The 24,040-nt window shown below is 42.3% G+C and overlaps 1 protein-coding gene across 11 annotated transcripts in view; it reads left to right on the top strand.

Annotated features, from left to right (window-relative positions):
* Positions 1–24,040, top strand: part of Npas3 (neuronal PAS domain protein 3) — an 846,664-nt gene that overhangs the window by 103,940 nt on the left and 718,684 nt on the right. For 7 of the 11 annotated variants that reach the window (XM_042260619.2, XM_042260617.2, XM_015994172.3 and 4 more), the window contains exon 2: positions 8,671–8,760. The exons of the other annotated variants lie outside the window; for them this stretch is intronic. In XM_042260619.2, coding sequence (XP_042116553.1) covers positions 8,671–8,760 — 90 coding nt within the window. The remainder of the gene's footprint in view (positions 1–8,670; positions 8,761–24,040) is intronic. 11 annotated transcript variants of the gene reach the window in all.

Genomic DNA, 24,040 nt, shown 5'->3' with positions numbered 1-24,040 from the left:
TTGCAGAGTCACATGAAAGGCAACCCTGGAAGACTCAGATGGAGATAAGATGGTTTGCTAAAAGATGTGGAAGTTGGGCAGGTGGGAGTGAGCCAAAATAGGACAAGCTTTAGTGGCATGCCGTGATTCTGGGGGGACTTTTGGGGTACCGATTTCTGTTAGTCACATGTGCATTTCTGTGGTGAGCTTTAGACAGCTGGTTAAGGGCAAAGGCTTATTGGGGAACAGTTTTGGAGGCTCTAGTCTATGATCTCTGGCCCTGTTGCTTTTCATTCTATAGCAAGGTATTGCGTGATTACAGGAAATAAGTCCCAGGGCAAGCCTCTTACTTCATGCCTAGAACCTAAACAGAGTGAAGAAGAGGCCATGGTCTCACAGCCCTCTTCAGCCATGCCCCAGTGTGACAAAAACCACAACTGTGTCTTCAAGTTTTTCCTCCCTCTCAAGAGTAATATGGCCTGAAGACTAAGCCTTTAGTGTCCTCCCAGGCACAGGCCCTTGTGGGACATTCCAAATCAGACCGTAGCTTGATATCATCATGCCGATTTTTAAAACGCTTGCCTTTTTGACATCAGTATGACTGATGGAGTGACGGAGGTGCGTCTAAACCAGGACAACTAGGAGAAGAAGGCCGTGGGTTTTGGGAGTGACAATCCATGTAGCCTATGAACAGAACATGGTGTAAAGAAGATTTCCCTTCTAAAGATATGTTGAGCACAATATGGAAAGGCTTTGCGACTTCTAGGAAGCAGAAAATAAGGGAAGGAAGAAATTTAAGAGCCATCTGTGGGGCTGAAACCTGGGGAAAGATATGAAGCTGAGATGAGGCAGCCTCAGTGTGGTGGAAGAGCTAGCTACTCGTGCAGGACAGGGAGGGGTCCAGCATTCCAGAGATCAGGGTGGAAGTTCTAAGTAGACTTGGCTGAACTGCAGAGTTGAGTTTGGGATAGGGGTTAAGATGGGAGCTGAGGACGGAGGACCGGAAGCCATTAGTAAACAGGTAAAATGTAAAGCCAAGGCTTACAGTTGGCCTGAAGAAGGCTGTAGTGGCTACTGAATAAAATCCCCCCTATCATCCTCTTTCCATTGATACTTTAATCGTTTTAATAATCAACTTCAATGCCTATAGTACTTCTTCTGTCCTATACAGAGCTAATCAATATTAATGAAATTAGTTTATAATCAATATGAAAATGAAAAATTTAATTCTATTTTCAAATGTCAGCCCCCACCCCCACCCCCTGTACATGTTAATATCCTTTCCTAATCAGGACAAGAGTTAGAAAGGAAGCAGCTTGTTAACAAAGACTATGTGAGATCAAGGGCTAGAGTTTGAGCAAATCTTCATTTAAATATTTGAAGGTGTTTAGTGATTTACAGTTATTTCTAATGAGCCTTGGACAAATGATTGTTCTACTAAAGGAAAATGTTGATAGAAATATGTGGATCCCCGACCAATTTAAACAGACCCAATAGAGAGATTGGTCAAGGGGCCCTCCCAACACAAAGCTCAGGTTTCTTAGGTACTGAAAAAAAGTTGGTAGTGTCCTGAAGTGTGAAGGATATCAGTCTGCATCTAGCTGTGTTGCTTCTTTAGTGAGAGTATGGGTTGTGTGAAAGATGTCCATCCTGGGATCACTGTATAGAATATGATGCTTTGGTGAAAGGCAATGTGGATGCCATCTGAAGAATTTAGGAGTGTTTATTTGGGACTGTGTGTAGAATTGACCTTTGAGGAATATTTGCTTTGGGAAGAACACTTTCTAAGTTGTCTGTTGTTTGGAGGGAAAGTATGGACTTAAGGTTCTAGGAGAGAATAATCTGGAAGCCAGAGTCTGCTCACTCATTAGTTGTGTGAAATAAATGTTTTAATTTACTCATTTTTAGAGTTAACATTTTAATAAAAAAATGCATGCCTATTGTGCAGACAGTGTGCAGGGCCATCAGACGTCCACAAATATGTCATTGTCTACTCTTGGTAACCTCATATATTCATACATCATCATCTCTGTGTTGTGGGCTGACTCCTGGAGCAGACTCCTTGTGGGATAAGTACTCTAGATGAATGGTATGGGATTTCCCCGGGGGATTGTTCTTCTAACTCTGTGTGCCTGAGGTCAGGCTGTGCCTCCAGGAATAGCCCTTTCTAACATGGTTTCTACAGTTGGTGCAGCTGTCTGAGCTGCCCTGGCTTTGGGAAGACTCCAACCAATCTCTGCTGGCCTGCTGCTCTCTATTCACCTTTTACCACTAGTGGGATGGTGACATGGGCCATGCTGTACTTCCATTTTTAATTTATTCTGCTTTAAAAAAAATCTATGTACGGGTTTGGTTCTGACGTGGTTTTGTCAGTCAGTGTATTTCTAGGATGCCGAGCAACATTTCCCACTGAGAGCCTCCAAAAACTGTGAAGTTTTGCAGTCCAGAGTTCTGACACCTAGTAGGTAGAAACTGCACCAGCAGGCCAGCATTGTGGCTCTCACTATGTAAGAGGCACACAGCACCGGGGGAAGGAGGATGGTGTGTGTATACACATGTAGGAAGAAAGACTTGGATAAAGAATTTCAGCTGCTTTCAGGGCACTGTTCTCTTTTTGGAACTTGTAAGATAGCTCAAAGCTGGCTCGACCTTACCCTTCTGTGAGTAGCCACATCTCAGTTTCACTGACGTTATCATTTCTGCTTCCAGGTATCTGGGTCATGTGAACACATGTCTGTAGGGCTTAGGGAGCATGTTTGGTGTGCCTGCACAATGATAACAAAGATAGCTGTAAAGTTTGTTGCAGAAGTGAATTAGTGGTTACTATGATTACAGTTCTTTGTTTCATTCCAGACGATATGATACAGGCTAACATTACAATAACGTGCACAAAATGTTATTATTGTCCTTGTAGATTCAGAGAGGCAGTGTCCTCTTTTCAATGTCACATTTTGGCAAAGCTCAGATTTGTGTAGCTGTCTGTTTAGTTTCAAAGCTTTGGATCCTAAACATAATGTAGACACGTCTCCCAGCAAATGGGCCAAGGCGGGCAGCCTCTGAGATCAGGAAGGTGAGAAGAGAACAGAGAGAGGGCCTCACCTCTCTCTTCCCCTTAGTCTGGTTCATGGGTATACAGCACTAGGTCTGTGTTCAGATGCTTTGCGGTTGCCCCGCTGGACTCTTTCCTTCGTTTGTTTGGCCTTCAGTTTATTATCACATGGAGCTTGTTAGCAGTCAGCAGGTAGTCGGAAAGGAAGGCAGAAGTCGTTCCTGTAGTGCTGAGGGGCTGCTGTCTGGTACCACCTGGCAGAAGGGTCTGATTGGACACAGACTTTCCATCCATGATAAAAAGTCCCCCATCCCAGTAGAGTCCCCCCATCCCAGTAGAGTCCCCCCATCCCAGTAGAGTCCCTCCGTCCCAGTAGAGTCCCCCATCCCAGTAGAGTCCCCCATCCCAGTAGAGTCCCCTGTCCCAGTAGAGTCCCCTGTCCCAGTAGAGTCCCCCATCCCAGTAGAGTCCCCTGTCCCAGTAGAGTCCCCCCATCCCAGTAGAGTCCCCCCATCCCAGTAGAGTCCCCCCATCCCAGTAGAGTCCCCCATCCCAGTAGAGTCCCCTGTCCCAGTAGAGTCCCCTGTCCCAGTAGAGTCCCCCATCCCAGTAGAGTCCCCCGTCCCAGTAGAGTCCCCCATCCCAGTAGAGTCCCTTGTCCCAGTAGAGTCCCCCTGTCCCAGTAGAGTCCCCTGTCCCAGTAGAGTCCCCTGTCCCAGTAGAGTCCCCCCTGTCCCAGTAGAGTCCCCCTGTCCCAGTAGAGTCCCCCCTGTCCCAGTAGAGTCCCCTATCCCAGTAGAGTCCCCCGTCCCAGTAGAGTCCCCCTGTCCCAGTAGAGTCCCCTTGTCCCAGTAGAGTCCCCTGTCCCAGTAGAGTCCCCCCATCCCAGTAGAGTCCCCCCTGTCCCAGTAGAGTCCCCTTTCCAAGTTTGGTGCTTTAGAATCCTGTTAGGTGGGAGTTTGGACTGTCTTAGGACACTAATGACAACAAGAACCTGACCTATCCTGAGCCACCTTTCATTCCTGTCTAGATTTGGACATTTGCCCATGATGCCAAAAATCTGTTTCTTTATGTCTTCAGCACCTTGGATCTAAGGCATCTCTGTGGGCTCATACCAGATGACTCTCCTGTGCAAGTGTTTCAAGGGTCTGAAGCTGGATATTCTTTGGTCTTCTCAAATGGGATCTGGTTCCTCTCGGTTCTGGCTTCTGGATTTACCATAGCTTCATCTCTCCAACCTCTGTTCCATCTCAACCTGCACATTTCCTAAAGGGGAGCATTAGTACTTGGCACATTACTACTAAGAACAAACAGTTCATCAAGTAAACAAATGATTTAGATAAAAATTATATTGCTTAAGTCAAGGTTGGAGGTGGTGGATTATCATGAAATGAAACATTATCAATGTATCTACAAGAAGCATTAAAGCAGAAAGTCTCAAAATATCATATTAGAAGACTCACTTTGAATACAAGTTTCTTAGTTTATACCTGGAGTTCTCAAAGGAAGTAACCCTCCAGTAACTTTGGCATCTAGGATAGTTACTTATAAGTTAACATTCACCACTTTACTGATATGGGAAAGTTCAGAGCTAAGCAACTTCCACAAATGTTTCTTTTAGGTTTTATAGGAATGTTGTTGAATAGATACTCTCCATTTTTCCCATTTTCACATGGGAAGCTGAGCCTCTCAGAGGTAACTTGCCAAATGCCACATACTAACCGAGCCCCTAACCATATTGTCTGGTGTAGCGTGTTAGTGTGTTAGTGAGCCTGACTTGAAACACCTCTTTTCTGTCTTAGAGAAACAGCACGACCCATATCATTACACATGAAGCTATGGATGATGGAATCAGAACTTAGTGGGTAAAATATTTTGTTTGCTATGATAGAAGACGTGAAATGCTAGTCATTGTTGTTTACAGGGCATAGAGGAACCAAAGGGAGCAAATTCTCATGGTAGAAAGATTTTTTTCCCAAACTCTTGGAGTTAAACTGTGAAAATTACGTACAGCATAGCTGTTTAGAATTGTAACTCAATAGAACAAGTAAAAAGAAAACCATAGGTAATTTTTAAATGAACATCTCATGTAATATCATAACCTCTGCATGTCAGATGTCTGATAAGAAAATATCCCCCAGGAGAATGGCCAAGATTCACAGTTACATTCAAAAATAAAATATGGTAGTGAATTATAAGTATTTCTAGGTGTATTGTAAAATACCAGTTTTTAGACTGTGTTCATCTGTGGTAGATTATATTGTCTGATACACATTAAATAAGGACCCTCCACCACCACCAAGTGCACTACCAATCCAGATCTGAGCTGTGTGTATTATAATGGGATCTCTCAGGCATGTGACAGACCGAACAGCCTAAGTGTGAAGATTAATATGAGATGATGCAGGCTGGGCTACTGTAGAGGTTCACACTATCAACTTAAAATAACAAGGGAGAACCAAGCAAATACACTCCTAGATCTTAACTCCAGAGAATTGCCAGCATTTATGAAGAACAGCCAGGAAATAAAATCCCTTGAAACAGCCATAGAACCTGATGTCTTCCAATCACTCCCAAGTACTAGTGGAACCCCATTGAGATGAGCTGTTTGGTCTTCGCCTCCATTTCTAATGTTCCTGCAGCAGAGGAGGCACATTTGTATCAGGAAGAGTCAACCGTGGTGGGACAGCCGCAGTACAAGGGCCCCAAAGTGTGTGTGTGTATGTGTATGTATGTGTGTGTGTGTGTGTATGTATATATATATCCATGGCAGTTTCTTAATTCTGATTTTCGGTCTCGAATTTCAAGTTTCCTTGCTTTTGTGGTTTTTAAACCTGCCATTTATACGGTTTCAATGTTTTTAGAGGGTCTAATATCTTACTTATCACTGGAAACCAGGGTCCAGTTAGTTAAGGTTTCAGTTGAACGTGAACTGCGGCTTCCTGAGCTTTGTCATGCATCAAACTGTTATGGCTGGCAATTGTTTAAAAAAAATTCATTTTGTTATGAACTAGCCTGTTTTCAACTGGGCTGTTCAGAGATGGATTGCTTTCTGGAGTTTTTGACAGGTGTAATTGTTAAGGCGTCATCTGTTCTTGTTTGCACAAAATACATTTTAGCTAACTGTAGGACTTGCCCGCTAATCTTTCTCACATCATTCCATTCTTTGCTCGCCACTAGACAAATCCCCTGTTATTTGACCAGATGGTGGAAAATCCATTCTCATGATAAGTTGCTTCTAGTTTGCATTTAGATTACCTGCAAAAATGGAACAATTTACTACCCTGCCTCTAACCATCTCTTCCCTCCTTTTTCCCTTAGTTTGACTTCTTGTAACTAATTATTTAAATTCTGCCCTGTGAGTTAAAATTAGTCATAGCTTACACGTTTCACATGTATGTAAATGCACTTAAGTCCTCCCCCAAGCTGTATGATGAGTCCATCTAGACAGGAGTGACATGAAGGGAAGAACCGTGGACTGTTTGATAGGCAGACGCTGTGGTTCATAATAGTTCCGCGATTGAAAGGCGGATTTGAACTTTTTACTGGTAGTGTTTAACCTTTAAAAAACAAAAATCAAGTGAGGAAAATGAACTCAAAAAAGCCTTTGGTTAATAATCCATTGTAGCCAGAGAGGGGCAACATGAAGTGTTAAGTAAGTGATGCCTTGGGGCTTTGTTTCCTGGAGATATTTGTCTGTGATTTTTTACACCTGATAGTCTTTGCAGTGGTATGCAGCAGGAAAATCAAAACTTCATTATAACCTTGGCTGCCATTAAAGAGGGTAGTGAAGGTGATGGTCTGTTGTATTTAGTTTGTCTTTCTGTCTCTTTACCCAATACCCTTCCAAGGTCATTTACAGAATTGTTGAGAGTCAGCTTAGAATCCTTCTTATGTAAATGCTTCTTAGTCCTTTAGTTAGGAGCAAACTACAAGGAATCAGCATTAAAGCATGAAAAGACACTGAGTAAAAACACGGAGTATTTCAGTTTGATCTCACACCAAATACTTTTTTTAAAATTTGTAATTTATATCATCTGATGTCGCTACTTAAAAACTCTTCTCAGAATTTGTTTTCGTAAACTTAATGGCTAAAACAAATTTGTCAGGTCGACCCTGTAATTGCATCTTTCAAACCAGCTCGCTCTTCATTTCAAGCTGTTTATGTTTCCTGCTTTCCCGGATCAGCTTTACAATGAAATATCACATAGGTTAATGAAAACCTTTGGAATTCCGGTGATAGTTAATGAGTACATTTATGCTAGAAGTTGAGTGCAATAATCAAATGGGGCTTAAAAATCACTTTAAACAAGGGGCAAATGATTAATTATAAATAGAACTGTTGGCCAACTAAATTTAATAAGAGATTTGGGGCCAGACTGATTATAACACAGAGAATATGTTAAATAATATCTGAGGAAAGCATATAAATACAGCTCCAAAATAGAACTTAACTTTTTATAAAGTGCTGTCCCTAGGTATATTGGACTTTATGAAATATTAAGTAAACTTAATGACATTAGAAACACACAGAAATTAGAAAAGAGTCGTCTGAGTTCTTACAATATAGGGATGCACTGCATGATTTAATTACTCCTGAAGGGGATTGTGTGTGTGTGTGTGTGTGTGTGTGTGTGTGTGTGTGTGTGTGTGTGTGTGAGAGAGAGAGAGAGAGAGAGAGAGAGAGAGAGAGAGAGAGAGAGAGAGAGAGAGAGAGAGAGAGAGTCTTGGAGATTAGATATTCTGTTACTTTCTGTTAGAGTTATTAGAGCAAACTGCTTGGTGCTGTTACTGATATTTTGTATTGATTAAATTCCATGACTTCCCACTAAAATAAAACAAGATAGGCTTCTTATGTGCTTTTCCCCTTGAATGAAGAGATTTTTCAACAGGAGGAAATGGTCAGAAAATGCCTTTCAGCATTTTTATGTCTATATAAAGCTGGGGGTCTCCAATGAATTTATATGCTTAAGTGATACAAAGAAAACCATGTAAGCTTCTCCCTCCTTTTGCCTTAACGGCCTCGAAGCCTGAGCCCCTGTAATCAGCTCATCTCAGGTGCCTGTTAAGGTCTAACCCTGGCTCCCGATGGCCTTGCTTCTGTTTTCATCCCTAATTGGGTTCAGTTCCTTAAGCTGTATTACATCCCTTCAGAAGCCAACAGTGTACAAACGCCATATAAATTGAATAAAGCTGAACAACATATTAACCCAACTATGGTTTTATAGCTAATTTACAGTTGCCTCCTCTCGTAATGCATGATCGGATTAACGACAGTCCTTTAACGAAAACACTAATGACATTTGTTTTTTATTTTTATTTTTTTAACATTTCCTTTAGAAAGTAATCATGGGGGCTGGAGAGCGAGTTGAGCATTAGACCTATGTCCTGCTTTTCTTCCGCTTTTATGACTCTGAGATTAAAGGTAAAATTGTCCCCATGAAGAACTGAAAGGCTTGTCTCTGATGGCAGCTCTCTGAAGTGGGAGTTCAGAGGCGGTGGTGTTAGGCACGTTACAGTCCTGAGGAGAGCCCACAGGGGAAAGAGCAAAATGGTTCCATTTGAGCACACTTGTTACCCTGCATTCCGCCTGACTGTAGAGAATCTCTAGTCATGTCTATCTGTTTTTGATACCTCTACAGAATAACTGCGCAGCATCCTCTGCCCAACCAGTCAGAATGTAGGAAAATCTACAGATATGACGGAATCTACTGTGAATCTACCTACCAGAAGTATGTTGAAATCTTTGTGAGTCTGCCTTCTGGCTCGTGCATCAGTGCTTGTGGTTGCCAGCTATTCAAATACTATATTTCTGTTGATACCTTATTTTTATTGAATTGATTTGGGGCGGGGGGAGCCAAAGCAAACAGAACCAAATGAAAACAAAAAATTTACCTCTGAAATCAAGAGGGGAAAGAAAAGAAAAAAAAAAAAAAAAGTCTATTATTTTGAAATTGTGGTCTAAAAGGTTATTTTTTTTAAGTAGTTGTATTAAAGCTCTTAGGTAAGTCTTTTTATATTGCAATAAACAAGTACTTATGTGCAAGAAAATCTCGGCAAAATACATCGCACAGGTGCTACGCATCTTAGGGATTTGAAAGGTGTGTTATGTATAAATTAGCTGTCACTTTTTTTCAATCCTGTAATGGAATGATGAGTTGTAATTTGCATAATCCTTTAAGAAGTCAAATTATACTGTCATGTAGCAGACTTAACATGCTAGCTAAGATTTCAGAGCTTTGCAGCTAATTACTATGTACCTTACAGGACAGTTAAATTGAAGTTGAGTCCTCTGTCTTTGCTGCCTTTTGCTCTGTCCATTACTTAACAGCATCCACACTGTGGGTGATGAGGTATTGTTGCTACTGCTGAAGTAAACAAGCTGCTCTGGGGAGGAAGTGGCATTTTAAAACATCAGTGTTTGATTTCTGTTGCTTGCACTAAGAAGGAAGTTGTGTTTTGTTCCTGCCCCCCCCCAAAAAAAAATGGTCCAGTTGGAGTCTTCTGAAAAAGAATAAAAATATATGCTTTTCATAACAATTATGAAATAGTGGTAGAAGAGAGATTAACATCATATTTCCCGGTAGAAAATGTAAAGTAATGTTAACACGATTGCTCGGAAGGCATTAGTCCTGATGTGATTTGCAAGTATCTGGTGGTGTGACTTTGTCTTTGTACTTTTTTGGAAGGAATAAAGCCCCCTCCCTAAAAATTCTGAGTATAAGCTGGTGAACTTTGCTCTCATCCATTCCTCTACCTGACAGTGGAGCATCTTCTTTCACGGTGTCCATTTTTAAGACAATCCGGAAATGCTGGTGGCTGGGAAGGCTGGGAACTGACACGGATATGGTCCTAGAAGAAGCCGAGACCGTTCCGTGCCTTTTGTGGCTTCTAACAGTGCTTGGTAATGACTGCATGGGTGCGTATTTACCACGGTTCATCTCGGGCTTTATTTTTTGATTGGTAGCCTGCTCTTTTTGTCGCCTGAATGAGTATAACCACAATGAAATATTATTTTCTGTGTTTTTCCCCCCACAAATCTTTTGAGACTTGTGGCTAGGTTTCTGTAATTTGTTGGTGATGCGTGGTTTTCTTGTGGTGCGTGGACACTTTGAAGAAGCCTTTTGTTGTATAGGAAGCAGTCCTTCAAGGACATACTGAAGCAGCAATTGATTGTTGACCCTTCAAATAATGGCTACCAGCAGTTGGCTATTGTTCATTTGTAATTAAGCCAGCTTCACTTGTCTGAAATTACCATCTGCTTAAAGGCTGAGGCTGGTCAGTTGGTGTGGAGCACCGTGGGCCATGAGTGATTTGGTCTCTGGTAAGGCCTCTCCTTTCGCCATAGGAATCATCGCAGGGGATTTTCCTTGTTGTTGTTTTAAGAGTCGGTGTTATTTGCAGTCGAGGGAGACACAGTCGGCAGCACAGCTGTGGCGGCTGAGGACAGTCACTTGGGGGATATTCATAACAAGGAAATATTGGCAAATAAATGATGAAGAAGGGGAGGAAATCCCCATGATGTTCAACTGGAGCACTGTCACCGAGATGATTAATGGGGGTGTGTGTTTTAGTGAGGATGCTTAACTGCATTGTCTGGTAACTGTAGTGTGCATTCCACAGCACCTGTGGAGAACGTGCTGCGTGTAAGTGTGCTGATGGGGAAAAGATTCAGATCTTATTTTCCGGAGTGTTGGCCTCACCTCCTTAGCGTCTCTGGCTCTTATGGAAGCTGGCGTCAATGTATGTTACAGAGATCATGTCTATTCGATCTTTTTACTAACAGTATTTACATAGCTCTGCTCTTTAGATGTTTTGAAGGAATCATGGCATCTTTCAGTGCAGCTAGGGAATGGTACCAGGGAAGGAGGAAATGGTGATCGCTCAGATCTGCTTCCTAGGCCAACAAGGACACAAAACCTTGATGAGCAGTGGGCTGCACTTTCCTTAGTGGTGAGGAAAGACAAGTTTTTAAAGAGCCCATTGTCAGTTCTGGTGAAGGAGTAGCTGTCTTGGAAGGACTGTCTAGCTTTTTAGCGTCAAGTGTTAACCATCCCGATTTGATGGCATGCATTATCCACTTGCTTTGAGGCATCATTTAGTACCCATAGTTCTTGGATATCTGGGAAAATTCCTTTGCCTGGCTGGATCTTCATAATTACTGCCAGGCACAGTAATGGCTGGGCAAATGGTATACAATCCCCTCTCCTGTGAGCTAGTAGTCGGTGCTGCTGAAATGTTCTTTTTAACTCTGGGTCGCAGCCAAAATAGGAGGTATGAGTCTACTTTAGTGATAAGGTGAGAGAGAACATTTTCGCGTGTTGTAAGTTAGCAAGTGTTTGTTTGTTTAGGTTTTGCTTCTATCCTCTGTGTGTGTTGATTCAACTGCACATGTATATGCTGAGTGGCTCACAAGGGAAAACGCTTTTCCTACTGCATTTCACATCCCCCAAAGAGCAAAAAATGCTGTTATCCAGGGCCAGGTAGATAAATGTGAATAGAACATATGGGTTTGTATCGTTATATGTCCCAGGTATAATAGAGTGGAAAGGCCTCAGGCAGGAAGAGGCTGCCATATCTGTCTATCATATCCAGGGGTGTGCAGCAGCCAGTCGGGTGGGTCCACTTGCATCCACCTCTTCCCATGTGATGGATGACCTCATGTCAGACAGGTGGAACTGGAGAGCGTACTTGGAGCACACAAACTGGAAAATGCTGCGTGTCGCACCCTCCAAAGGTCGTTGCTCAGCCTTTGCCAGCGTGGTATTCCTCAGAACCCTTTCGGGGTTCGTCTGTGGCTTTGTAATGACTGTGACTTTCTGTGTCATTTATATTTTACTTGGGGTTTTTCAAATGGCTAGACCGTTTCAATAATATTAAAAGATTAAGCAAATATAGATATAAAGCCTGTGATTAACTGCTTCTACAGTTCTGTTTACTATTGAAAATACTTACTAGTTTTAACTGCTTTAGTGGATTACATTAATATACCTTAATTTTAGCAAAATTCATTTATAAATTACTGGATTTGATTGGTATGTGCCTGTGTTCTTTCAAAATTAAGACAATTGTGGGGTTTTTCCATCTTTAAAATGTAAAAGGTAAAAGCAATATAGAAAATCAGAAAAGGGAAAATAACAATTTTTTTTTAACCTGGGAGGAGTTGGGAGACAAAGAACATGATAAAATATATTTTATGAATTTCTTAAAAAGCCAATAAATTCAAAAAAGTTAAAGTAAAATAAAAATTAAAAAGATATATAAAAAATTATATTAAATTTATTTATTATTTCATGTGTTGGGGGAGCATGCCACAGCACATGTGAAAGTCAGAGGATGACAGCTTATGGCAGCTGTATCTCATCTTCCATCATGTGGGTCTCAAGGATCAAATTCAGGCCATCGGGCATGGTGGCAAGGGCCTGCACCTGCCGAGCCATCTCACAGGGCCAAGTTTTATTTCCAGATGAGAACAGGAAAATGTTTGACTTATCAAACAATCATTCACAGGAGATGGCCTTGTAGTAATAAGCCTTTAGGTATCAAGATCATTTGAGGCAGACATGGTGGCACACACTTGCCCTTCTGTCACTGGGGAAACTAAGGCAGGAAGATCAGGCATCGCAGGCTAGCTTGAACTGTACAGCTTGATCCTGTTGCAGAAAATGGAAGGGTGGGGATGAGGAGATGGTTCAGTCTATAATGCATCTGCTACTTAAGCATGAGGGCCTAACCCTAACCAGCACCCATATAAAGAACACAGGGTGTGATGTGATGGCGTGTGCATGTAACCTCGTGCTGGGGTGGGAGGAGGTGAGGACAGATGGGTCCCTGGAACTCACTGGCCAATCAGTCTAGCCAACTAATGATCTCTAGGTCAAGGGAGAAACCATGTCTTCAAAAACAAGGTGGAGAGCAGTAGAGAAGAATATCAGATGTCCACCTCTGGCCTCTGTGTGCATAAGTGCATTTGTTCTTGTGTATTCTTATGCACACATGTGCACACATACAAACATGTCCCCCCCCACACTACACATATATATGTAGACACACACTCAAATACGTGTGTGTTTGTGTTTGTGTGTGTGTATGTAGGGGTAGTTCAGTGGCAGATTGATATCTAGCATGTGCAAAGCCCTGATCTGATCTCCAGCACTGAAAAAAAAAAGTAATAGAAGTAGATGGACTAAGTTGGAATGGTCATATGAGCTGCAGTGGGTAAGCTGCAGTTCACCTTAGAGTTGGGCCCTGTGTCAGGGATTTGCAGTAAAGTGGGATATCATGTAGACTGTGCTGGAGAATAGTCATCTCACCAGCACTTAGAAAAGACCGAGTCTGAAGGGACTGCCAGCCATCACCAACGTTGCCTGAAGGCATGTGGTGCATTGCGGCAGGTGCTGCAAGACTCCTGTTAAATGAGAAGGTCCCATCCAGTGGACCTTGGCTCAGAAGTGCAGCTCACAGTGAGTAACCCTGATTGAGAATGTATTTGTGTTTGCATTAAACTTCTGCTGCCTAGAGCAAGAAGGGTTATTGGCAGAATAGAGAATTTGTTTTCTAACTTTCTGTTCTGTCCCAAACCCTCTTTTATGGAGTTCATTGTACTTGTCTACCTGCTTAGGGCTTCGAAAGATGGTCTTCTCCATGCCGAGTTACTCTCCACACTCACCCAGCCTCAACTGGTTAAATACTTCTGTCCTCAGAACTCTGCATTAAAAACAACTACATTCCATCTACTTAGTGTGTGTTGGGAGGGGGTGCATGTGTCATGGTGCACTTGAGCACGTCAAAGGACAGTTCTCTCCTCCCACCATGTGGTTCTCTGGGAATGCAACCCAGGTCTCCAGGCTTGGGTGGTAAATTCCTTTACTGGCCAAGCTGTCCACCCAGGACTCTGTATTTTACAATCTAAAGGGGTGACTTTTTCTTCTCCAAAACAGCAACTCTACAACGTGGGTGTTCTAACCAGTATAGTGTTATGCCTGATCTTGGCCAAGAAACATTGTGTCTGGAAATGGGGAGAAATTGACAGGGTCCATGAAGAGAAGCAAGGACCCACAGTCGTATGGCTGTGTTGTGTCTGGGTGCTAGTCACTGTCATGTGCCAGCCCAGGGAAGGAGTACAAAGTGTATGTGCCTTATGAGGCAGCTGCTGGGGGTAGTTGGTCACTGGTGCTGAAGGGGTGGCAAATTCTTTAGCTTGATTGATTGATTGTTATTGTGTGATCTTTCCCCTTACATTAGGATAACATATGCCAGTTGTGTTTGAAGCAGAGAATAACAAAGAATCTAAAGGAGTTAGAAATAGAGAATGAACTTGGGTCAGAGCCCCCCTAGAATCTCCATGGCAGACACTGACCTTTGCAGAGAGAGTGCTTCAAGGCTCTCGGCTTGGGGAGAAGTGTCTATGGCAGTGATTTGAAAGGCAGGCATTCCAGATGTGGCACATTACGGATTTCACAAAGTCCGTGTGAGAGGGCAGAGGAAGGGTAGAAATGGGTGAGGCTGGTGAAGAAGAAGGGAGACCAAAGGCATCAGGCTGAAGGACAGTCACCCTGTGAAACCTGGGAGAGTGCGGGGCAGAAGTGTGGCCCAGCATGGGGAATTTCACCGAGGTATGATGGAAGGAGGCCAAGAAGGGGTTCAGGGCCTCCTCTCCTTGGGGCTTTGCAGCTTATTCAGCATGTTTTGAAAGGCAGGCTGGGACATTGTTGTGCTGGCTGGCGTTGGTTGCAAACACCATGGGGAATTCTCCCAGTATGAGCTCAGTTCAGAACCTCCCCTGAACTGACTGCTTCTCCTGCTTGAGGGGTCCCATGTGTACCTTTGTGTCCTAGACCACTTACAATTTAAGCGTTTGAATGCTAGAAAATGAAAAATGGGAAGCACAGCAGTATGATTTAGAAGAAAGGTATATTAATTACCTTCACTGGAGTGTATGTTTTCATTACAAGAGAGCTGGCTACTTAGATTTTAAACAACGATTCCGTAGGGACACACTGCAGGATGTAGATCCCTACAAACTTGAGAACAGAAAGAATAGAGATCATAGCATGAAGGGAGGGATGGAGCTAGAGCGAGCCTCTTATAGACCCTGTCACCTATTCAGAGTCACCAACAGGCAGTTTCAGAGACAGGCAGCTCTACCAGTGTGCCTGCATCCAGACTTGAACAGTTACCGGGAATTTGTAGTCAGGTGTGAACTATGGTTGTAATAAGTTGTGTTCACCATAACAACAGCCTTTTCTGTGTTGTAGGCACATCTTTTCGTGAATCTTTGGGCTTAGTTCATGTATCAGAGTAAAGAGAATCTTGTTCATTCTGTGATTATGAGCTACTCATTTTGTGATCAGAAATTCATGTGGTAGCATTTAGTCATTACTGCAGGTGGCTGAAAATGGGTCTGGCTTGATTCTAGCCCCACGATCATCTAGTGGATATTTCTTTACCCACCCCCACCCCGTATTTTCTCTTTCCTCTTGGAATAGTTCTTTATAAATAGAGATGCAATGTATTTTTGTCCTGCAGCAGGTAAGAGAAGAAATGTCGTCACTGCCGTTTATATCTGTAATACTCAAAGATAGTAACTGCTAAGGAGCTGGAGTCAGCCCTTGCTGTATTTAGTACCATTGCATTCATCCCTCACGTCCTCTTTGTAGGCATTTACCTGGTTTTGTGAGTATGTCCTTGTGCATTGATCCACAGATGGGTTAGCTGTGAAGTTTCTGGAGCCAAGTTGGCAGGGGAAGCTAGAGGGTATATAGTGACCTTCTACATGGAAACTGTTTTCGGCAGAGATTTCCTTTCTTCTATGACATAGATGCCTTTTCTGGTGTAGCCTGTGTCTGTGTTTTGGATTTTTATCACTTGTTTTTTGGTGGAACTTTAAATTCCTTTTGCAAGGACCAGAGATAAACTGATAAGTGAGAAGATTTGCAGCAGGAGAAAAAAAAAGTCTTTCTTTACCAGCTCAGTATTATTTTTATCTAGAGATAGTACAGTATTGAAATATGGAAATCCTGCAAGTAAGAGGCCGAGCACGATGCTCAGAAGGGAATGGCAGGTTATAGGAACACTCATCCTTTTAAGATCCAGATAGGCACATGCAGGAGAAGCAGCTGTTGAGTTCCTGGACAGGTTTGGGCTCCTGCACAAACCCATTCTCTTACCTGCCAGCTCTGTGTCACTGTTATCTAGCTACAGAAAAAGAGCATTCTGCATAATGTGTGTTGAGATGTCCACCTCTAGGAGAGGTCCTGGGTGCTTTGGGGACTTTGGTTCAGACCATCACGTAAAGAAGGTTGCTTTGGTAGTTTTCCGTGGGCAAATCTGAGATCTCTGCGAAGGACATGGTGTGGAGAATTCTTTGGGTGCTTGAGGGTTTATGTCCCCAAATGGACCCTCTCTGCAACGTTTGAAGAACTGTTTTTTCCTCTCCCTCCTTCAGTACAGTCGTAAAGTCCCCTAGGCCTCAGTCCTTTGGCTTGCCTGCACATGTTACCAATGAGGAGAGGGCAGCTTCTCTAGCCAGCCATTGTGGCCGCTTTACCTGAGCCGTTCCCCGGATGCAGCCTCTCATCACAGTATCATTTCTCTGGAGATTGCCTGACAGCGATGCTTCTGGTGAATCACAGCCCCACGCTGCCCTGCCTTGGAACTGGAATGCACACCAACAACCTTCCTTGATGATTCCTTGCTTTACTTCCTTTCTTAGCTCCATTAAGAGAACAGTTTTAAGGGCAAAATTGAGTTAGCATGGCTCCACAGGGCACAATGCCTCCTGTCATGGGTGTGTTGGGGCGTTTGGATGTCCTGGTGAAGAAAGAGGAAAGCATTTGGAACAATAGCAGAGGCTCTTTGCTCCGGAGAAGCAGTGTGCTCTCCCCACCGGCCTTCCTGATGGTTATCACAGGGACAGCTGCAGCAGCTCAGATTCTCATCCCCTGGAGGAACTTTCCAGGTGACTTCAGTCTTGAATCCCTGTCCAGGAAAGTGGTGGTTTTCAGTGGTAGTTCCCCTGCACTTTTGTAAGGGGGTGTTGGAGTGGCATCCAGTGACGATGAGCAGACAAATGTTCTTGATCCCTTGGAAAATTCAGTTAGTAAATTCATTAGCTAGACTACACACACACACACACACACACACACACACACACACACACACACACACACAGAGAGAGAGAGAGAGAGAGAGAGAGAGAGAGAGAGAGAGAGAGAGAGAGAGAGAGAGAGAGAGAAATTGCATGCTTGCTCCTTTTGCTTGAATTCTACTTGCCCAGAGCTAGTAACAACTTAGAGGTGGTTGGAAGGAATGACGGATTCTGAGGTTGTTTTTTTTTTTTCTTTCAAATGTATCATGCCACTTGTGAAAAGCCTCAGGAAAGAGGACTAGAAAACTAAAATTATGGCCAGCAGGTTTTTAAGTAATAGGCCAGTCTGGCTCACTTGCACCAAGAACATTTTGATTGGAGTCCATTCAGGAGAGATTTGTAGGACACAGACACTTGTTTGATCCTTGAAGCCCTCAGAGGGAGAGGCTCCTGGACCTAGAGAGGTGGTGTCTCTGGCTGAGTTCATTTCCTCTGAAGGTGGCCCTCCCTGAGGCCATGCCTGTTTACTGGGGCCAGGGTGATCCTTCTGAGGGTGAAAGAATGTTAACTAACGCTGAGCACTGAAGCGATGTTTCTCCACTCTTGTGCCCGTGTTGGCTGGTTTTCCATTCGTGGTGATGGGTGAGATTGATGCAGGAAGGACAGAGAGTGGTGTGATGTAAACTGAATATTCCGTGGTCTCCAGGCTTTTTCCTAATTGCTCCACTTGTGCTACTTAAAGTAGGCAACGTTCTGACTTTGTACTTAGGGAACGTGAAGGCTCAAAGAACTCCATTTGCTAGTTCACACAGATAATAAGGTACAACCTGATTAATTCATATATACATGGGGGCAAGAGATGGGGATGGGGAAGGAAAAGGGAGAGATAGGGAGGGAGGGAGGGAGGAGTGGAGGGAAAGGGGAGAAAATGAGAATCCCTTCTGCTGCCTTTCACCTTGGCCCTTGGAGCAGAATGATGCTTTACTTCAGACACACACACCATTCTCTACTCGGGACTAGTCTATTGAAAACCATCTGCAATAGATAAGGCATTAAGAAGCATTAGGCTGTCCTCACAGAGGAGGAGGCCTGTTCTGTTGACTATGAGTCTTTTAAAGAACATGTAGCTGGTGTCCTTTGTGTGTGAAGCTAGACACACCTGCCTAGAAACTGTAGTTCTGCTGATGGAACTCCTATAAGGCTTTTCATTGCAGTGAGTACACAGGTAGATGGGTCCCCCCCATTGCAGTGAGTACACGGGTAGATAGGTCCTCCACTGCAGTGAGCACAAATAGGTGGATGGGTCCTAGACTTTTAGCTGCCTCTTGCCAGACTCTAGGTTTATCTTTGGACTCTGTATTCCTACTTGCATTTCCCTTTAACTCAGCCTCCACAGGTAAGAGCCCACAAATTTTTAAGCACATCCATGCACAACTCTCAAAGCATCATGGTGAACTATGTGTTGCATCTATTTTACAGAAAATTAAACAAGCCCTGGTGCCATGGCTGTGGTATGACAAGTCTGGCCAGTCAATCAAGGCTGTCCCCATCTCCCATTCAAGGCTTTCTCCATGACAGTGTAACAACTCCTTGGAAATAGACAACAGTACCATCCCCAGAAAGTTCCTCTCCTACCTTACAAGTTTCTTGTTCTAATTTCTGTGGTGACTGAAACTCACTTTTGGAATTATCTTTCTGCCTCTGTTGTCTCAAATGTCCTACTTAGAGCTTTTGGAACTACTACTTTTCTTTTTGCCTTTTCTTAGTTCAGGGCACCATTTTCAAGCCTAGATTGTTGCAGACTCCAAGTTACTAATTGATCCAGATAAATAAATGCTGTGGTCCTATGTATCCGATATTCTATGCTAGTGAACGCAAGCATCCCCCTTCTTTCTGGACCACCTTCCACATAGTTACCACATTCCGCGTTGTTGTCCGCTCCTTTCCTCGCTCAGTCATTCCTCACTCTCATGCCTGGGGTCGGTAATCTCAGCTCATCATTCACAGCCACTACTAGTGTTGCTTCAGTCTCCTTTGCAGTTCCCTTGCCTCCACTGGCCGCCTCAGTTTCTGCCCGGAAGTCGCAGCCACAGCACAGGCACTGGCTCCTTGCCTTACTTTCCTGTGGAGTCTCTCTAATTTTGTCCACAGTGGTTTCTCTCTTCTCTTAAACTGGCCTCTTAACCGGCACTTTCAATAACAAGGAACGACTGTTTGGGACACCCCAGTGAACAAAGTCTGGTAGTGTTAGTGCGCACGTTAGGTAGCATTGGACCGGGCAGTAAACACCAAGCATGAAGAATGAAGGAGAATGTAGTATGCTAGATAGTGGTCAGTGTTGTGGAATCAAAACAGAAGTTAGGGAAAAGTTAGGACTTCTGGAGCCTCGGTGGGTTGTCCCCATTAGGAAGCTGACATTTGGTCAACCACTCTAAGGAGATGATTGAGGTGCGCATTTAGCTAGCCAGAATAAAACATTCCCGTTACAATGAGCGTTTGTGTGAAGGCCCCCAAATGGAAGCATTGCTGATGTGCTCATCATTGAGGAGCTGGTGTGTAATGGGTAGATGGACAAGGATAATGATAGCCAGTACATGGAAAGCTGGTAGGCCTCAGAAGGCCTCAGAAGGCCTCACGATTTACTTAAGCCTGACTGCTAGCTGAGCATTTGTCTCAGAGGGCGGGGACCTGGATGGAGGCTCCTCATAGCTTCACTGGTCACTATGCAAGTATAGTAGAGCCCATGGGAAGAGCTTGGGCTGTGATTTTTATTTTATTTTATTTTATTTTTTTGAGACAAAGTTTTACTATATAGCTTTGACTGGTCTGGAACCAACTGTTCATTTATTTCTATTTTTATTTATTTTTTGTCTTTTGAGACAGAGTCTCATTATGCAGACTTGACTGGCATAGAACTCATTATGTAGACCAGCCTAGCCTTGAACTCAGAGATCTGTCTGTCTCTGCCTCGCAAGTAGGATTAAAAGCATATGAAACCATGACTGGGAAAGGTATTTTGAAGACAGAGTTGATTTTATGATATATGAGATGAAGAAGAATATGGAGGAAGAGTTAAGTCAGCATTAAATCCAAGTTTAAATCCCAGCAAATCATTTGTTCTTTTACATATATGTAGCATTCAATCATTTATATGCATATTTATTCTTCCAGAAGCTCACATGCTTAGAGATGAGGTATAACGCTACTTTGAAGAGTTGGATGTTAATAGGGTGTGTATGAGTAATATGGTTAAATCATTCAGTCACCCCTTACTCTTTAAAAGTCCTCTTGGAAAGCCCTTGTTTCTCTGTGGGGCTGAATGCAGTTGGGGTACCACAGTGTGTCAGTGAGTGTCCAGGTTCTGCTGGGACAGTGGCATAGCAAGCCCTAGTTTTATTCCATATTTTCAGATCAATTTTGAACATGTTAACATGCTCTGTCAGTTTATCTGTTTTCTTATAGTCTTCTAGGGCTTACCATAGGACCTCATGAACTGCTAAAGACAAACTCATCAGAACAATAACTGGCACATACTAGGTACTCAAGTACTGCTTTCCATTCCTAGGTAGGTACTCAGAGAGAAAAAAATCAGTTGAAATGTAAGCTTACATGGAGTAACTTCCCACACAGATCCCTTGGCCATCCATACCCCAAACCCACTGAGATGCATGGACAATGTGTGAGCAAGCTCCTGCAGTGAACCTTGCTCTTTTGTCCATAGTAGATTACATTGTGATCAGTCTTTTTCCCTGCTTCTTCCTACTGGTTAAGGTAATGGAGGCTGGTCAGTAGCCCTCCTGGCTGCATTTGATTGACAGACCGGCAAACAGCATTTAAGTATCTAATACATAAAAAAATATCAGTGTTTTCTTATTTTTAGCTTAAAATGTTGAATGTGTATTAAAATGAGAAAAATAATTTTCAGGATAGATATGACTTTCCTAGTACATAAAAGCAATGAGATCACATCAGAGAGGGAATAATATTTTTTTGCCCTAACACAGGAAATTACTATTTTTCCCTCCATGTTTATACTTTGATACCTAATATCTCCCTTCTTCTGGTTCTTTTTTTCCCTTTTATTTGAACGTGGTGGTTGTTGCTTTTATCCCTCTTATCATCAGCAACTTATTTGGCTCGCAGTGTAGGAAGGCACATGCTCTGGGCCTTGGGTAGGCTCTTAGCATCAGAGGGCTTTGAAGAGCAGCTAATTCTGCCTTCCTTGTGCCTGGCACTTGAGGGAGGCACTCAGACTCTGTCTGAGCTCGGTATTCCTGGACCCATTTCACACCACCTACATGACCATGCTTGCAGGCAGTACCTGTCAGTGGGTAGCTGAACAAGAACGCAGTTGGATTAACTTAGTGGATCTTGATTTGAAAGGAGTGTAAAGTCTAAACAATGCCATCACTTGTGGACATAGTAAGTGGTGTGAGGGTCAGATGATCAGGCTGAGTTGGAAAGTTGGGGTTGCATTTTTTCCCCCTGTACCTGAGGTTGTATGTGATGTTTGACTGGGTACATCAGCAGTCCAGGGGAAAACTGATGCTTGTTGTCTTTTTTTTTTTTCTTATCATAGCATGAAGGCAGTGTATTTTGTGGGAAAGCATTTTACCAAGTATGAGCAAAATGTACTTGGTGGTATATAGATATAAATATATTAAAGTGTATATGGAGTCTGTAAAAGTGTGGATGCTATCTTAATACCAATATTCAAATATCTTTCTTTTATATATAATATAGTTATGGCAGTTGGAGAGTGAACTTTTGGTTTTAGTGTATGTTTCAAGAAAGTAATTTCAACCTCTATATATTTTCCTAAGTTTCTTCTTTGCTACCTGTTGGTACAATTTACCTATGTGACACATGTACCCAGAATGGCCCATAGTTGACTTTCTGTCAAGTGATTCTGACCCAACTGTTGAATCACATGATAAAATAATGATTTATTATCATTAGGAACAATATTATCACCATTGTCATTAGTAATTAATATTTTGAGTATCCATAAGAGAACAGGAATAAAACGTGGTAAAAAGACATGGAAAATGTTGACTAGAAAGCATTTCCAGACCTACATTTATATGGTCATAAGACAGAAAGAGAAACTATGAGCATGTTCAGGAAATTCTAGTCACTGGTCCAAAAGGCCATTCTAAAATATATTCATAAACTAAGCCTTTCAGAACAAAATTTTTAGTTGTGACTTTAAATCATGATGAGCTATAGAAACAGTCAGAAAATGATGTGTAATAAGATAAAACAACCAACAGTGGAAATCTACCTCTTTTATATATTTTAAAGCAATGGCTAAAGGATAAGAATTTTATGACTCTTTCAATATATAATTGTAATGGATTTTTAGTTTATTTAATTAGATGAATAAATGCAAATGTGGTTGTTTAGCACATACAAACCTTAAAAGTACAATATCTCTTACTAGTCTATTAACAATGTCTTAATTTTATGTGTGATTTAAGTGTTAGATATGTATAAGTCAGTCAAGATATATATAAATTTAAAATTATTTCAGTCTAAAAATTATTTAATAAAACCAGAATTACAAAGTAGTTATAGTAATTGGGGATGTAAATTCATGTTTCTTTTTTTTTTTTTTTTTTTTTTTGGTTTTTTCGAGACAGGGTTTCTCTGTGTAGCTTTGCGCCTTTCCTGGAGCTCACTTGGTAGCCCAGGCTGGCCTCGAACTCACAGAGATCCGCCTGGTTCTGCCTCCCGAGTGCTGGGATTAAAGGCGTGCGCCACCAACGCCCGGCTCATGTTTCTATCAAATGTCTGAACACTGTGTTTTGTTTTGAGATTATTAAAATTCTTCAATTTTGCTTTTTAATGAGCAGTCCAAATATTAATATTCTTGCCTTCAATTATATCATTCTGGAGTAGTTAGTGGGAAAACCACTATCCCTAAGAAAGGAAAGATTCCCATCTGGAAATTGGTCTCAGTTATACAAGTTACCCACAAGGCATAATGTTCAAAATCACTCTGTAAAGCTCAGCCTGTTGTTCACTCATAGAGGGGTTTCCTAGCATGTGTGAAGTCCTGTGTTCAACCCCAAATAATGAACAGAATAAATATGGAAATCATTGTATTCTCTTTCAAAATCTAGATAAACCTAAAATGTGAACATTTAAACACATTAACTACCAAAGGTGAAATTCTCCCTGCATTGGAAATCCCCCGATGGCCTGTGTTGCCAAGGGAGCCATGCTCTGCCATACTGCTTTACTTCATTTCTTTCCTGGGGGGTAGAGGGTGCAGGATTCAATTTGGATTAAGTTCCAAGTGAACATGGATTTACATTGGGTGGACTCATCCTAACCTTGAATGATATTTTACTACACTGCAAAATATGAACATCATTTGGCACAAATGTGTGTTTGGTACTGAACTAGCAGAAGATGATATGGGTCAGGATGGATTTTACAGGTGTGCAAAGGTGTGTTCACATGGCTTGGTGGGTGGCAGAGACCCAGCACTTTAGGCTTTTAGTTCTCCAGACAGTATGTAGTGAATTCATTGCCTTGTCTCTCTCTCAGACAAGTACCTTACCATCAATTTTCTTTTGTATAGACTTATTTGTGATCTGTGATTTAATTATTGTAGAAGAAATTATGAATTAAAATTTAAAGCTCTGAAACTTCTACAATTTAAACAAAACATACTCTTATACTCTAACAGGAAAGAAAATGAGTTAGGTAGGAATTAAATGATGGTGACACTATTCCTGGCTTTAATATCTCATTTTATTTATACACTGGACTGTTATAGGAATGAATTATTTGGGTAAGGCAGGGTTGGTTGTAGCTGTTTTGGAAGTTAGTTGTTTCCTTTCAGACATAAATGTTTATTTATGAAGAATTTGTGTCTTTTGGGAAGCCATAGGTAGCTCAGGTCTCAAACGGCA

This window comes from Peromyscus maniculatus, chromosome 14 (genome assembly GCF_049852395.1).
Source record: "Peromyscus maniculatus bairdii isolate BWxNUB_F1_BW_parent chromosome 14, HU_Pman_BW_mat_3.1, whole genome shotgun sequence".
Classification (NCBI taxonomy): Eukaryota; Metazoa; Chordata; class Mammalia; order Rodentia; family Cricetidae; genus Peromyscus; species Peromyscus maniculatus.
Note: the sequence above shows the minus strand (reverse complement) of the source record. Positions and strands in the feature narration are given on the sequence as shown.